Source organism: Elephas maximus, chromosome 4 (assembly GCF_024166365.1).
Source record: "Elephas maximus indicus isolate mEleMax1 chromosome 4, mEleMax1 primary haplotype, whole genome shotgun sequence".
Taxonomy (NCBI): domain Eukaryota; kingdom Metazoa; phylum Chordata; class Mammalia; order Proboscidea; family Elephantidae; genus Elephas; species Elephas maximus.
Window position 1 is genome coordinate 145117990 of NC_064822.1, and position 16363 is coordinate 145134352.

General features: G+C 36.4%; 1 protein-coding gene across 12 annotated transcripts in view; it reads left to right on the top strand.

Annotated features, from left to right (window-relative positions):
• The window catches only part of METTL25 (methyltransferase like 25), a 345627-nt gene that overhangs the window by 20962 nt on the left and 308302 nt on the right, over window positions 1-16363 (top strand). For all 12 annotated transcript variants that reach the window (XR_007517292.1, XR_007517291.1, XR_007517293.1 and 9 more), the window contains exons 3-4: window positions 5176-5282; window positions 13640-14239. Coding sequence is in view for 9 of the 12 variants with exons in the window: in XM_049883967.1 (XP_049739924.1) it covers window positions 5176-5282; window positions 13640-14239 (707 nt within the window). In the remaining 3 variants the exon portion in view is untranslated. The remainder of the gene's footprint in view (window positions 1-5175; window positions 5283-13639; window positions 14240-16363) is intronic.

Consider the following 16363-nt stretch of genomic DNA (forward strand, 5'->3'; position numbering starts at 1 on the left):
CACGGGACCTTTTCCCCTCTGAGTCCTATTCTTAATTATTTTTATTTCTTCTTCTATCTCTCTAATCATTTTAAGCAAATTTATTTCATAGTGGTTCCCCTGGCATTAGAAAAAGGGGGCTTTTGATGAGTCATGGTTCTTGGTAAGGAAATTCTGGCTACAAATGAGTTCATCAGCAACATTGCCAAGAGGCTATAGTCCACCGGCACCCAAAACACTAAGGAGAACCAGTATTCTGGCAATAACTGAGTGATGATATTACCCTCATTCACGAAATACTTTACCATAAGGCAGAGAAAGTTTTCCCCTTGCATCAATTTATGATGTGCAAGGACAGCATTATCAGCATCAGGATGGACAAGGGTGTTTTCACCCTGGTAGGAATAAGCAGCAAGACCACCATTTAAGGTCTCTATGATTTATGGATTATGTTGTATGCTCTGTACAAGGAAGAGGGAGTTGACTTAGCCATGTAGGGATGCATGTTGGTGATAGGTGACTGGGGAGCAGTTGTATACCCCATTACTAGAGTACATCAACATATTGGTTTGCTATGTTAGTATCTGCGAGAAGAATGGCATTGTGTGCATTATGGAATCTAAACCACCCTGACATAGACCATGTCCTACAGTGCTGTCAGTATGTTACCAAAAAGGTGCCAGCTGGCATCTGTAGGACCTTGAGTGACTCCCGTTTCTATCTGGAAAGACCTTGTTGAATCCCAGTATCCCAATTCAATGAACTTGGATTAAGCTCGCACCCAGAAGTTCTTAAATGAGAAGACTATCTTGTCGTAATGAGCTTCCCAGCCCTCCGCTGCAACTCCTTGCCCTCTATTCCCCTGCCAGAAGCTATCAACTCTGATCTTTTCTTCTGGTGTAGCCTGACTCTGAGGTCTTTTCATCATCCAGAGCAGGAAGAAAATATCTGAAGTTGCCTAGGAAAAATGAGTTAAGCAAGCTCTGGATAATAATTTTGCCTATTAAGGAAAGTACACCGGCAGTGAAGCTGATTCCTTAGACTACAAAAAAAAAAAAAAGTCACTGTTAATTTCCAACTAGTCCTATATGCTCCAGGTCTCCTCCCCTGACCCCATTTCCCACTAAATCTCACTCCTGGAGAAAAAGGCCACCCTGCCTAGGGCTCCAGTCTGTCCTTTCTCTCACTCTTACTTCCCGTGTCAGCATTGTTTTAAAGTATCATCATTATATACTACCTCTTTGATCCTCTGCCAGTAAACAGCTATTTGGGAACAGTGGAGGGGAAGAACCACGCTGTGGTAGTCAGAATAATCGTCCTCCAAAGATATCCATATCCTCTTCCTAGGAACCTGTGAATGGTTATATTACATGGCAGGAGAATTAAGGTTGCTGATGGAATTGAGGTTGTTAATCAGCTGACCTTAAAAAAATTGGAAGTTTATCCTTGGATTATTCAGATATACTCAATTTAATCACAAGGATGCTTAAAAGATGGGAGAAGGAGGTAGATGAGTCAGAATCAGCGTGACGCAATGTAAGGAACACTTTCTAACTGTTGCTGGTTTTGAAGTTGAAAGGGGTTCGTGAGCCAAGGAATGAAGGCAGTCTCTAGAAGCTGGAAAAGGCAAGAAAACAGATTATCCTCTAGAACCTCCAGAAAGGAGAACGGCCCTAGTACCTTATTTTAGCTCAGTGAACCCCTTTTGGCCTACTGACCTGACCTCCTGAACTATATAATATAACAAGTCTGTGTTGTTTTTAGCCACTAAGTTTGTGGTAATGTGTTACAGCAGCAATAGGAAACTAATACCCATGGAGACTAGTATGACAAGGTCCATCAAATACCTGAAAAGAAACATGGAAAGATTAGATGTTTGAAAACACAGAGCCTGAGCATTTTCCAAAATTTAAGAGGGAAAAAGATCTGTGTCAAAGAAAGCCCAAACAAAACAAATTTAAAAAATGTATTGAAAATGCAGAACTCACAAGAAATAATTATAAAAAGAACCAGAGCAATAAAACATAGATTACCTAAAAAGAACAGTAATCTGCAGTGGACTTCTCATCAGTCACAATAAAGACCCAAAGACAATGGTAAAGGTCTTTAAAGTGCTGAAAATAATCATCACTTTAGAATACCATACCCAACTAAATCAACATTCAGATGTAAAGGTGAATTGAAGATAATTTCAGACAAAGGCAGAGAGAATGTTGTTGTTGTTGTTAGGTGCCGTTGAGTCAACAGTAACCATATAGGACAGGGTGAAACTGCCCCATAGGCCAACCTTTTGGTTAGCAGCCGAGCTCTTAACCACTACGCCACTAGGGTTCCCTAGAATGTACCTCTCAAAGATCCTGGCTAGAAGAAGTCTCACTAAAGAATGTGTTTTAGGAATAAAAAGTCAAACAGTAAAGTTTAGATATATTTTCTTTCTTTTAATTATTGTATACAGTATGTGGTTTTTGGTATAAGGGAGAGCCTATTTTCTTATGCAAAAAAATTTAATAGTTTTATTCGAATTTACTTAACTCTACAGATTCACGTTTTCCTTTTGAAAATGGATATTTTCACCTTCAAATATTTATTTTATTAGAATAAGAGTTTTGATGGGTGGCTTAGGGTAAATATATATACATAAAAATTATGTATTCATGTAAAATATAGTTTACTGTGATATGACTGCTTGTCATTTGTCTCTAATAATAGTTATTATCTCATGTTTGCTTTTATTTTTTACTTTCATTATGGGAAACAACTAGTTGAGCTCTAACATCTGCAAAAAAGGCATTTCATTTTTTTTAATTTGGTATTATAATGAAATAGAGAGGAATTGGTCTATACATGACATGTACTGTAGTACAGATACACTAATGGTTTTACCAAGTAATTGCCATGGTGCTGTCTTCTCAAGAAGTGAATGAAATGTATTTTACTTATGTATGCAGTGGATAACGATGGCTAAAAATCTAAACTCATGAGCATAGAAGAATAAATAGTTGTTTTATCATCCTAGATTCTAGAGTAGTTGTATTAATGTCCGGAAATATTTTTAATTGTTTTATATTGGGTGTGGTCTAGTGAGAAGATACCAGGGATGCTGCTAAACAGTCTCCAATGCATGGGGCTGTATTAATCCTTCCCAAAATGTCAGCAGTGCTGCTGTTCAGAAACCCTGATCCAGAGGAATAAATGTAGTGTCAGTCTGGATTATGATTCTGGTTTATCATTCAAACTTTCATTCTTTGCCTATATACAGGAAATACATTTGGAATATTTGCATTTATATAAATGTAGAAAATATTTTATATTCTTTATTCAAGAAAAATTTCAGGCAAATGTTCATAAAATTTTTACAAAATGAAAATACTTATGAAACCCAACACCCAGGCCAAGAAATAGACCATTATGTACCAGAAGCCTGTGTCTCTTCCCCATCACAACTCCCACCCCAAGGTAACCATTGTTATTACTTTCATTATCACAGAGAAGTTTTGTCTGTTTTCGAACTTTGTAGTACATTTTCTCTTGTGTCTGGTTTTTGCATATGCATCCATGTTATCACGTGTACGAGAAGTTTGATTTTTCTTTTTTTTTTTAATTTATTGCTGTGATATTTCCATTCTACTTTTGATAAATATTTGAGTTTTCAGTTTTGGACTCCTGTATTAGAATAGTGCTGCTGTGAGTGTCATGGATTGAATTGTGTCCCCTCAAAAATATGTGTCCACTTGGTTAGGCCATGATTCCCAGTATTGTGTGGTTGTCCTCCATTTTGTGAGTTTAATTTTATGTTAAAAAGGATTAGGGTAGGATTGTAACACCACCGTTACCCAGGTCACCTCCCTGATCCAATGTAAAAGGAGTTTCACTAGGACGTGGCTTGTACCACCTTTTATCTTAGATAAAAGGGAAGCAGGCAGAGAATTGGGGACCTCAAACCACCAAGAAAGCAGCTCCGGAAGCAAAGCATATGCTTTGGACCCGAGGTTCCTGTGCTGAGATGCTCCCAGACCAAGGGAAGACTGATGACAAGGACCTTCCATGCAGAGCCGACAGAGAGAGAAAGCCTTCCCCTGGAGCCAGCACCCCGAACTTGGACTTCTAGCTTATTGGGCTGTGAGAGAATAAACTTCTCTTTGTTAAAGCCGTCCACTTGTGGTATTTGTGTTATAGCAGCACTAGATAACTAAGACAGTGAGCATTCTTGTACATGTCTTTTGGTGCACATAAACATATATATTTCTGTTGTGTGTATTCCTACTAGTGGAATTGCTGGGAGTCATGAAGTACGCAGATGTCCGGGTTTAGAAGATACTGCCAAACATTTTTTATAAAAAAGATGTATCAATTTATACTCCCACCTGCAGTGTTTAAGTATCCCTCTTGCTCCACATCCTCATTGACACTTCACCTCGTCAGTCTTTTCATTTTAACAGTTTTGATAGCTATGTAGTATTCTTCCAAGTGATTTAAATTTTCATTTTGCTAATGATTAGAAATGTTGAGCACCTCATCGTGTATTCTCTTGGCCATTTCTATACACTTTAAGAGAATTGCATATACTGTGAAGTGCTATCTTACAGAACCTTCTACGATGATAGAAATGTTCTATAACTAACTGTCCAATACAGTAAAATCTAACTGTATGTGGTTGTTAACATTTAAAATGTGGCTAGTGTAACTCAGAAACTTAATTTGTAATTTAATTTAATTTTAATTAAATTAAGACTTGTTTAAATCCTTTGCCCATTTTTCTATGGAGTGGTCTTTTTCTTATTTGTAGGAGTTTATTTTTGTCGTGTTTTCTTTTATTCTTAGATACAAATTCTGTATTGATATACGTATTGTAATTATCTTCTCCCACTTTGTGACTTTTCTTTTCACTGTCTTAATGATGTCTTTTGGTGAAGAAAATTTCTTTTATAGTTTAGCAATCTTTTTGTTTGTGGTTAATTGCTTTTTGTGTCAAGAGCATTTTTTTTAATAATGTTATTGTTTATGTGTCTCAATATTTGTTTTAATTTAGATTTTATCCATAACAGCTAAACTAATAGAAATACATTACCCAGATACCACAATAAAATCTGTGTTATTTTCATATTTAATTACAAAAAACATGAATATCGACTGATCATTCAAATCAGATTTTCCTTCTTTAATAGCAGTATCTTAGTTTTGTTTCATTTTGATCAGGTGAAAATATGAAGCCAGATGAGTTTATGAATATGAAAAAGTCTCATGAAGTTCATATAATGTCAGAGCTGATAAGCAGTATTGCTGACTTTTGTGGAATAAAGCAGGTAAGAGTATTTCTTTATATTTTCAGGTGTTAACATTATTGCCAATTTTTGTCTCATTTAAATTTCATTTTCTACTATCACTATCTAGCCCTTAAAATGTTTTTAACTAATAGCTGATGTCAGATACATCAGATCCTTTAAACACATACATGCGTTGTTTAACATCCAGGATAGGTTCTATGAAATAGAATGTGATGTGATTTGGACGTGGTGCAAACATGTCTAAATCTCAAGCAGTAGCATTCACTGGTTTTCCACCTTCACATTGTTTTCATAACCTGTTTCACTTCCAAATCGATACTTCTCCTTTGCCTGGTGCTGCCGCAAATTCCTCAGCGGAAATTTCAAACCTCCAGTTTCCTTAAATGTTCCATTTTCAACTCTCTTCCACTTCTCAGAATAACTAGAAGCCATGAAACTAACAATTGCATAAATTTCCTCTACATAGTTACAGTGAAAGAGATGTAGTTCCTCCTGCCTTAGGCCAGTTTCTTCCCCTGTACTCTAAATGCCAACTCCTCTCATCTTCTCAGGGGTAATTTACACTATACCAAAACCAAACCCACTGCCGTGGAGTTGATTCCGACACCTAGCGACCCTATAGGACAGAGTAGAACTGCCCCATAGAGTTTTCCAGGGAGTGCCTGGTGGATTCAAACTGCTGACCCTTTTAATTAGCAGCCATAGCACTTAACCACTATGCCACTAGGGTTTCCAATTTACACTAGAGAAGACTAGAAAATAGCAGATGCCAAGATATTCATGGATACTATGTTAGTAAATGTAACCCCTTTTTTTTTTTTTTTTTCATATTTCTTGACCTTTCAGCAGCATTTGAAAGAACATATCTGAAAAAAAAACTGTAGATCTCCACCTATCATTCTGACTTCTCAGGCTTTTACATATTTGACTACTATTTACTCTGGTATGGGACCACGGACAAAAATGCAGTAGGACGTTGCCCAAACAGATGTTCTATGGTGCATGACTGTACTCTCATTTCTCAGTATGCTGCAACTATAAAAATTTCATAGTAAAAAGAAGATACAACTATCAGTTTTTTGCCGCAATTTCACTCTTTTTGGCATGGATAGAAGGGTTACACAAAGAAATTATGTTTTAAAACTTGGATTCATTCATAGTCAGAATCACAATGCACTCCTTTTTAAAAATAGTTTTTATGAGAGGTAGTGATATCTGAAAATAAATGTTTAAAAAAAATCAATGGTTGCCCACGTTGACCTATAAAAATAGTAAGTTATTTTCCTTGTACTTACGACAGCTGTGGGGATAATGGAGGCTTTTCACTCCTACAGTTTTCATTAGGTACCAGCATCTTTTCCATGAATTCTTTCAGACTGGTAAAAAGTTTGGAAGTGATTAGAAAACTCATAGCTTGAGCTAGGTATTCAGGGCTACTTGTGGCAACATAAATCTCTATAGAGTGGGGCTAGAGGAAGGCCTAAGACAGTAGTTATCAGTCTTTTCTCCAGTGTGCCATACCTGAGAAGTATCTATCAGACTTACCATAGCAATGATTCTCAGCTAGAGTAGAACAGGCATGTACACTTCCCCTTGCAGGGAGTACCTAATTAGCAAGGTATGCACGGGTGTAATTAATTACTACTATGTACTGCACAGTTTCACCTGTTTGTCATCACATCCCATGTGAAATTGTGCACTAGAGATTAGTAAGTAAACACAATTAAGCCTGTGCATACCTTGCTTACTGGCTGATCTGCCCCCATGCCATATCAAAATTTTGAGGCAGTTGCTAAGTTTCTAAAAATTCTTCAGGTGATTCTGAAATGATGTATCCATTAAGAGTGATGACAATGGGAATGGACTCCAGAGGAATAAGTAGGCAGTTTATTAGAGTTAAAAGGGGTACAACAAGCTTAGGCAATTAAGACATCAATTAATAACAGCTGGTCCACTAGAGCGGCCAGCAGAAAATTCAGATAATTGGTATTCAGGTAAGCTGAATAGAAGACCTGTTTGTGGATAACATGAACGCAGGCATAGAGCAGGAGAATGGGATAAAGTTTCAGCCGTGAAAGAAAGGGTGGTCTAAATGAGGCAGAGCAACAGTGACCACAAGAATTGGACTCAGATTCTGTGTAGAAACCAAGAAAAAACCCAATCATTTAGTTTGAGAATACATGGAAGTGGGAACAAGAGAAATGTGAATCAATTTAGCATCAGAATTGATACTCTGTTTCCTGGGAGTAATCTATACCATGGTGACTGCAAAAGCAGTATGGGAGTCTAGCATTCATGCCAAAGCCAACAAATGCCATATCTGAGAGTATGCTTGAATCTTAAATCCAACTAGATAGTTGAACTAAGATTACTAATATGCTCTCGACTTCAGCTGTGATTAATTGAAGACCTAGAAAGGATGGAGCCTGTTAGTCAGAGGCCATTAGTAATGCAGGTGTGAGTAACCTGGGACAGCAGAAACAGGAAATATGAAGAAGCTGAAAGTACTATGTATACTCTATGAAAGGATTTTCAATAAGGGTTCCTGTGGGATTAATTTTATATATTTTTCTTTCATCACATATGTAATGATGGTGTTTATATTATCAGTGTGTAAAATTCATTTAAAACCCATTGCCTTTGAGTCGATTCCAACTCATATCCAGAGTAGAGCTGCCCCATAGGGTTTCCAAGGAGCAGCTGATGGATTCGAACTGCCAGTTTTTATTAGCGGAGTTCTTAACCACTGTGCCACCAGGACTCCATAAGATTCATTTATTCATTACATATTGAGTCCCAACCATGTAGTAGCCAATGTGCAAAATTAGTCCACAATTTTATACAAGGAATGATAAGACTTCTACTTCTGGCAAGGTAGCACTGGACTAGATAGTGTGAGGAACAATTAGATATGTATAAAGTATAACATATCCTGGGCTCATGGGAGGTAAAAGAGACAATGGAGCAACCTCCTCTCCTCAGACAAAACAAAACACAGCTGTAGCACTTTTGAAAAACGTGGGGTTACTCATGGGCAAAAACCTAAGTCAGTAGGAGTCTGCTGGGTTATGTCAGGCCTGGCTATCTGGAAACCGATTCATGTGGTCTCAAATTGCTCTCATCCCCTGGCTCTAGGCAGAAACGTATATAAATTATTTCAGGAGATAAAAAAACCCCAAAACTAACCCCATTGCAGTAGAGTCAATTCCAACTCATAGTGACCCTATAGGACAGAGTGGAACTGCCCCATAGGGTTTCTAAGGAGTGGCCAGTGGATTCGAACTGCTGTTTGGTTAACCACTGCGCCACCAGGGCTCCCTTAATTTAGGACTCTGGATTTACCGGAAGACTCAGATTAACCAAGCTTGACCTTCTAAATTAAGATCATCAAACTCTTTAGGAAATAAATTACCATGAGTGAGAGTCCACGGGGTATAATGCTTTTCATTTTACTATAGTCTTTGCTATAGATGTTTATGGTGGTTTATTCAGAAATTAGCTCCTACCCTAGCAGGAGCTTCCAGTGTTAAGGCAAAAAAACAAAACAAAATCTGTTAAAAAAAAAAAAAAAAGGGACTTATTAGCAGAAGGTAAGGTCAGAGAGGCAATGAGGGATTTTGCTCAGGGGAGTAGCATGATTAGACTTTGTTCTGCTCTGTTGAGAGTACACAGGTGGGGTGGGGGCTCAGTTGCAGAGCGACCATTGAGGAGACAGTTACAGTTAGCAGGCTTAGAGTGGAGTTGGCATGAAGTTGCCTTGGTAATTGATCAGATTATGGACATATTTTGAAGGAGATGCTAATAGGATTTGCTCACAATTCAGATGATGGATATAAGAGAAAGACAAGAGTTCAGTTCTCTACCTGGAATGTGAAGATACCATCAACTGTGATGAGGAAATTTACGGGAGAGCCAGGTTTTATAGAGAATATCAAGAGCTCAGTTTTGGACATGTTAAATTTGAGATGCTTCTTAGACATCCAAGTGAAAATGGTTAGGTAAACAGTTGTATATATAAGCATGAAGTTCATGGGAGAATTCCAAACAGTTATAAATTTGTGAGTCATTACCCTAGTATGGTAGTTTGATCTCCAGGTCAGTTAAAAAATATAACTGTTCTATCTGAAGTACTAATATTATTAAGAAATATAACCAGTATGTGTAACAATGTTTCTGTAAAACTGTCCCTATTGAGTAGATTTGAATTGCCAACCTTTTGGTTAACAGCCAAGCCCTTAACCACTGTGACATCAGGGCTCCATGAAGTTCATGGGAGAATTCTGAACAAGAGTTATAAATTTGATAGTCATTACCCTGGTATGGTAGTTTGATCCCTAGATCAGTCAACAAAATGTAACTGTTCCACCTAAAATACTAATATTATTAAGAAATACAACTATTATGTGTAACAGTGTTTCCATGAGAAAGTCTCCTAAACAGAAATAGAAGAGTCTGAAGATACCTCTCCCCAGGTATTGGATTAGAGACTTCTCTTTCTTCACACTGATGGCCTAAGGTAGATGATTCAGCAAGGAAAAGGCTGTGGTGGATAAGGGATAGATCACGCTGGTGGGGATTTTGCTATTCAGACAAGTTAGTTTGAAGGTAGGAAGTTGTATAGCTTGTGGATTCCTACCAGAGTAACCTAGAATTGCACACAGTTGTTCTTTCTGTTGTTAACACTACATGTTAACTAAAGCGCCAACTCAGGAGGTGGCAGTTGAAGCCAACTTACCCGGATAAGATACAAGTGGAAGTCTTCAGGTAGACTTTCTAGAAAAGTTTCCCCCATTATTGGTTTTTTAGATATTATCTGTGAAGACATGATTCTTGGAGTGTCTATAGCCATCTTACAACCAGAATTGCAATAAGCTAGCCCATAGTCAAGTGTCTGAATTGTTCTACCACCCTACTGCCAGATTTCTTATTAAGTGAGGTAATACATTTTCTTTGTTGTTCAAAACTTGGTCTTCTTTTACTTGCAGCCGGAATTTTCCTGAGCCACAAGTAGAATTGTCACAAAGGGACTTGGGAACAAAATCAGTTACCTCTTAGTAAGGAAGTACCTGAACTGGTGATAACAAATGTAATTGGTACTTATAAGCAACCCACTGGTTGCTAACATTAAACTTTTCATTGCTATCAGTGAGTATGTTTTACATAGAGAAAGAGGTCTTTACTTTTTCTGGGGATTTAGACATGGGGGAACAGATTAATAGAGTTTCTGTCTAGCCCTGTGTTCATGAATATAGTGTGATATCTACAGTTAGATTTTATCTTCTTAATGTCAAGTGTGTGTGTGTGTGTGTGCGCGTATATGTATATATATAAAATGCTTTCGTGTTTCCCATAGTAACAAGCCCAGAGATAAAAACAAAATAGAGGTATAGGGAATTATTTGTAAGCTAATCACTTATTTTAGGGGACTTTTTTTTTTATTTATTAGTCTTCTCTATGAACTGATCTAAGACCCAGAAATTTTCTAGTATTTAATTCATGATATGCATTACTTCAAACATAGAAATGTTTCCTTGAGTGGCTGATACTTAAGTGAGGGATAAATTGATTTTAGGAATTAAAGATGGAAATAATAAGATTAGATAATTATTCTGGTGTTATTTCCATAGTTGTCCATTTATTTCCTAAGAAATAACATGGCAATAAAAATCTTTGTAATTTCTTAGTTTCCTGTGTGTAGGTTTTATTGGCAATTTACAAATGAGTCATGAATTCCAGGTCCAGAATTTGATAAATTTTGTAGTTGTGTGCAGTTGTGTAACCGCCATCACAGTCAAGATATAGAATATTTCCATTACCCTAAAAAGTTTCCTCATACCCTTTTGCAGGATATTTCTTCTCTCAGACCTAGGGAAGATATATTTATAGTTTTGACTTTTCTAGAAGATCATATTAAGTAGTATGTCATGTAGTATGGAGTCATGTAGTATGTAGGCTATTGTGTTTGACTTATTTCACTTAACACATACCTTTTGAGAGTCACTGATGTTTGTTTATAACTTGTTCCTTTGTAATTGATGAGTAAATATGCCAAGGAGCCCTGGTGGTGCAGTGGTTCGGAGCTCAGCTGCTAACCAAAAGCTCAGCAGTTCGAATCCACCAGCCACTCCTTGGAAACCCTATGGAGCAGTTGTAGTCTGTCCTGTAGGGACACTGTGGGTCAGAATCGACTCCATGGCAATGGGTCTGGTTTTCAGTTTAAATATACCAAAGTATGGATGTATCACAATTTGTTTTTCCTTTCACCAGTTGATGGACGTTTGAATTGTTTTCAATATATGTAATTACTGTTATGCTTAAGGTCACTATGAACAGTCATATACAAGACATAGTGTATAGACATGTTTTCATTTTTTTTTTTTTTTTTTTGGTTAAATATCTAGGAGTGGGATTGCTGGGTCATATGGTAAGTGAATGTTTAACTTTTTAGTAAAGTACCATACTGGTTCCCAAAGTGGCTTACCATTTTACATTTCCACAAATTGTACGAGGCTTCCAGTTTTCTTCATATCCTCAACAATTCTTGATATTATTAGTAGTTTTGATTATAGCCATTCTAGTGGGGGTGTGTAGATGTATCTCATTGTAGTTTTAGTTTGCATTTCCTTGGTGGCTAGTGATGTTGGGCATCTTTTCGTATTGGCCATTTGTAGATCTTATTTTGTGAAATGCACGTTCAAATGTTTTGCCCATTTTTTAATTGGGTTGCTTGTCTTCTCATTACATTGTAAGAGTTCTTTATATATTCTGTACAAGCATTTTATCAGTTATACATTTTACAGTTTTTTTCATTTTTTAGCTGTATTTTGGATAGAAAAAATTTTAACAAAGTTCATTTTATCAATAATTTATTTTATAATTTATGCTCTTTATAGCATAGTTAAGGAATCTTTGCCAAACTCAGTGTTACAAAGATTTTCTTTAATTTTTTCTTCCAGAAGATTAATAGATGTTATTCTTAAGTTTTGATCAGTGACTTACTTTAAATAATTTTTGTATTTGGTGTGTAATGGTCAAGGTTCATTTTTTCCGTATAGACATCCACTTATACCAACACCAAAAATTGAAAAGACTATCTTCTCCTTTGAATTACTTTATCCCCTTTTGTCAAAAATCAGTTGATGTGTGGGTCTTTTTCTGGACTCTGTTATTTTCCATTGGTTTATATGTTTGTTATACTAAAACTACATTGTTTTGATTACTGTAGCTTTATATTAATTCTTGAATCAAGGTAAATCCTCCACCTTTCTTCTTTTTCAAGATTGTTTTGACAATTCTAGGGGCTTTACCTTTCCATATAAATTGTACTCTCTGCTTCTTGATGTCTTTAAAAAATCCTGCTAGGATTTTGATTAGTATTGCACCTAATCTATATGTCAATTTAGGAAGACCCAGGAGACTATTAGCTAGCCTCAGGAGGCATGATTTAGCCTATCGTGCAGGACTGGCCAATAAAAGTCCAGAACATGAAGGCTCAGAGAACCCTGGTTAGCAAAGGGGGGGTGGTGCGCCCTCTCTGAGACATGGAAGCTCCATGTTGAGGGCCCTCCTAGACCTCACCTATATGTGCTTTCCTTATGACAATCCTGATTTGTATCATTTTTTCCTATAATACATACATAATCTTAAGTACCATACTCTCTGTGAGTTTTGTGAGTTGTTCCAGCAAATTATCAAACTCAAAAGAGAAGGGGAAGCCAGCAGGTGAAAAATAAGGGTGTTGTGTGGACTCCCAAACTTTCAGCTGACATCTGCCTATTTGTCCTTTTATCCTGTGAAATCTGCTTTATCTCTGGGTGGCTAGAGTCAGAGAGAGAGAGTGTGTCACATGGGCAGCTAGTGTCAGAAATGATTGAGAAGTGGGACGGTGGGCAGTGTATCTGTCTCCACTTTATGCTATTATAATTGAGTCATTTTTAAATTTTGTTTTCCAGTTCTTTGCTACTGTATTATATTGTCCTAATTGTTCATTGCTAGTCTACTGATCCTGTATCCTGACACATTTAAATTTATTTAGTAGTTCTGTTTGTTTTTATAGCTTCCTTAGGATTTTCTGTAGACATGATCGTGTCATCTGCAAATAAAGACAGTTTTATTTCTTCCCTTCTAATATTTATGCCTTTGACTTCTTTTTTCTTGACGTATTATACTGGCCCGAACCTCTAGTAAAATGTTGGCTAAATATGGCGAGAGTGGTTGGTATTTATTAGAAATCAAAATATTAACTAAAAAACAAGCATAAAAGATAGTGTTTATTAGACAACCTATTTGTTTATTTGTACTTTAAAAAATATGGAGTGCTTTCTTTCACTGTCTGGTTAAATCCTTTTAATTTCTTCTGTTTTTCCTAACTTTAGGTGATTGACCTGGGTTCTGGTAAAGGCTACCTAAGCTCCTTTTTGTCCTTGAAGTATGGCTTAAAAGTTTACGGAATTGATTCCTCAAACGTCAGTACTCATGGAGCTGAGGAGAGAAATAGGAAATTGAAGAAACATTGGAGAGTTTATCGTACTCGGTCAAGATTAGATGTCAATGGACTGGCATTAAAAATGGCAAAAGAAAGGAAAGTGCAAGACGAAATTAAATGTAAAGCAGATACTGAGAAAGAGTGTAACAACAGTGCTATAAATCAAGAAGAGATGTCTCTCTCAGGTGTTTTCCCAGATTTTTCAGATCCTGTAATATGTAATATCAGGAAAAAAGTGGAAAACCTATACGCTGAGCCACAGCGAGAAGAAAATTTGTGTTTCAAGAGTGTCTTTCCTTTGATAGACTTTGTGCCTGTTAATGCTGTAGAACCTACTTCTTCATCCCAAGTATCCAGCAGAGGAATTTCTGAAGCAAATAAAGAAAGAAAAAAAATAACATCAAAGTCAAGTGAATCCAATATATATTCACCTTTAACCTCTTTTATCACCGCTGATTCAGAACTATGTGACGTTATTAAAGATCTGGAGGTGATTTCACTTTTGAATTCCTAAATTTGATTTACAGAAATGCTCTAAGACATAGAATTAAATTTTAATAATAGCTTATGTAACCTGCATATCTTAATCATATTAATTTCAAGGACCAAGAAAATAAAATCATAACCGAACTTTCATGGTTCCCACAGCTATCAAAATCTGCCAGAGCGCATTCCAGAATAGAATATCCTCCACTAATTTCAGGCCTATAGAGCAAACAAAAGTACTAGCACAAAAGCTAGTAAGTTAAGTTCTCATCATGCAACACAGGTATTGTTAAAATTCCAACTCAATAAAACTGTTAAATGCTAAATTTGATGTAAAGAGGTTTATCTGAGGCAAAAGTATGTTTAATGTTGGCCTTGGTGACCATATATGCGATTTTCTTGTGAAAGAAGAGTAGCTTCTAAGTATTCTCTAAGGCTTGCACTTACTATAAATTATAAATATGTCAACTGTCATCGAGAGACAATATGTTTTAAACAAAGCCAACATTGTATGTTAAAACAGTATTATAGCAGGAGCTTCTAGAGATCATTTGGCCTAGCTTATTTTCTAAAGAAACAAGGAAGGCTTGTAATATTACACCTACTGCAGCTGAGCCCATTCTGACTTGTAGCAACCCTAGGACAGAGTAGAACTGCCCCATAGGGCTTCTAAGGCTGTAAATCTTAAGGAAGCAGACTGCCACATCTTTCTTCCGTGGAGCAGCTGGTAGGTTCAAACCTTGGATCTTTTGGTCAGCAACTGAGTGCTTTAACTACTGTGCCACCAGAACTCTTTGTAATATTATACTTTTGTTAAATTTTTCACAAATTCTTCCTCATGGAGATGTATAAACAAAAGATAGCAGATTTCTCTCTAAACCCAGATCCTCCTTTGGTAGCTGACTAATGTTTGATCATGTTTAGAATGGGAAATTTTTCTTTTTCCAAGATATTTTTGGATTTCACTGGTTAGTGGAAACTGATTAATCCTCCGTAATTGTTTTTCTTATATATGAAAACAGTAATCAGATTTTACATTAACTTTCTTTTATGGTTGAACAACCCTAATTACTTTACCCTAACTTCAAAAAATACAAGTCATTGTGCTTTTATTATTGTATTTTCAAGTTTTTAAAAATCTTGTTAAAAGCATATGATCAAAACTGTTTGCAAACTCTTATAAGAATCTGGTATTTTTTTAAAAAGAATCCATTATAAAATATAGTACAAGCATGTTTCTTGGGTTCTATAGTGAATCAACAATTTACTAATCAAAATTAAACAACACCTACTTCACACATGCAATACTTAAATATTTTACTATTAAAATAATATGGTGATTGCATTTTTTTTTCCCTCCTACTCTGCTACCTAGTCCTTGGGTGGCTCAAATGGTTAAGAGCTCAGGTACTGAGTGCTTTGAACCTACTTAGAGGCACCGAGGAAGAAAGGCCTGGTGACCTGCTTTCTAAAGGCTACCACCATGAAAACCTTTGGAGTGAAGTTCTACTCTGCAACACCTAGGGTCTCCATAAGTTGTAATCAACTCAATGGAAACTGGTTTGGTTTTAGTTTACTCTGCTACCTGCCAATATTACTGAGTAGTCCTATATGAAGGACCGCTGGTGACACAGTGATTAAAGTGCTTGGCTACTAACTGAAAGGTTGGCAGTTCGAACCCATCAGCCACTCTGAGGGAGAAAGCTGTGCCAGTCTGTTTCTATAAAGATTACAGCCTTGGAAACCCTATGAGGCAGTTCTATTCTGTCCTTTCAGCACCCCATTGAGATGAGGTAAAGTTATTATCCTCATTTTACAGATGAGGAAATAAAGACACTGAAAAGTAAAAATTAACTTTTCTTAGTCACTCAAGTAGCTAATTGGATTTTAAACCCAGGCTGTTAAGTTTCCCAAGACAACACTCTTAACAATTATAGTATAATTTCTATAATGAGTTCAGTAATAAATAGTTGTTTGTCATCTCTTAAGAAAACAAATATATCTTCAATATTTTATTTATACCTCTAAAACTATTTTAGTTTGTATTGTAGAGGAATTCGTCTGTTTGATGAGTAATACTTTCGATAGCACGTTTAGATTTGGTTACCTTAAATTAATAATTCAAGAT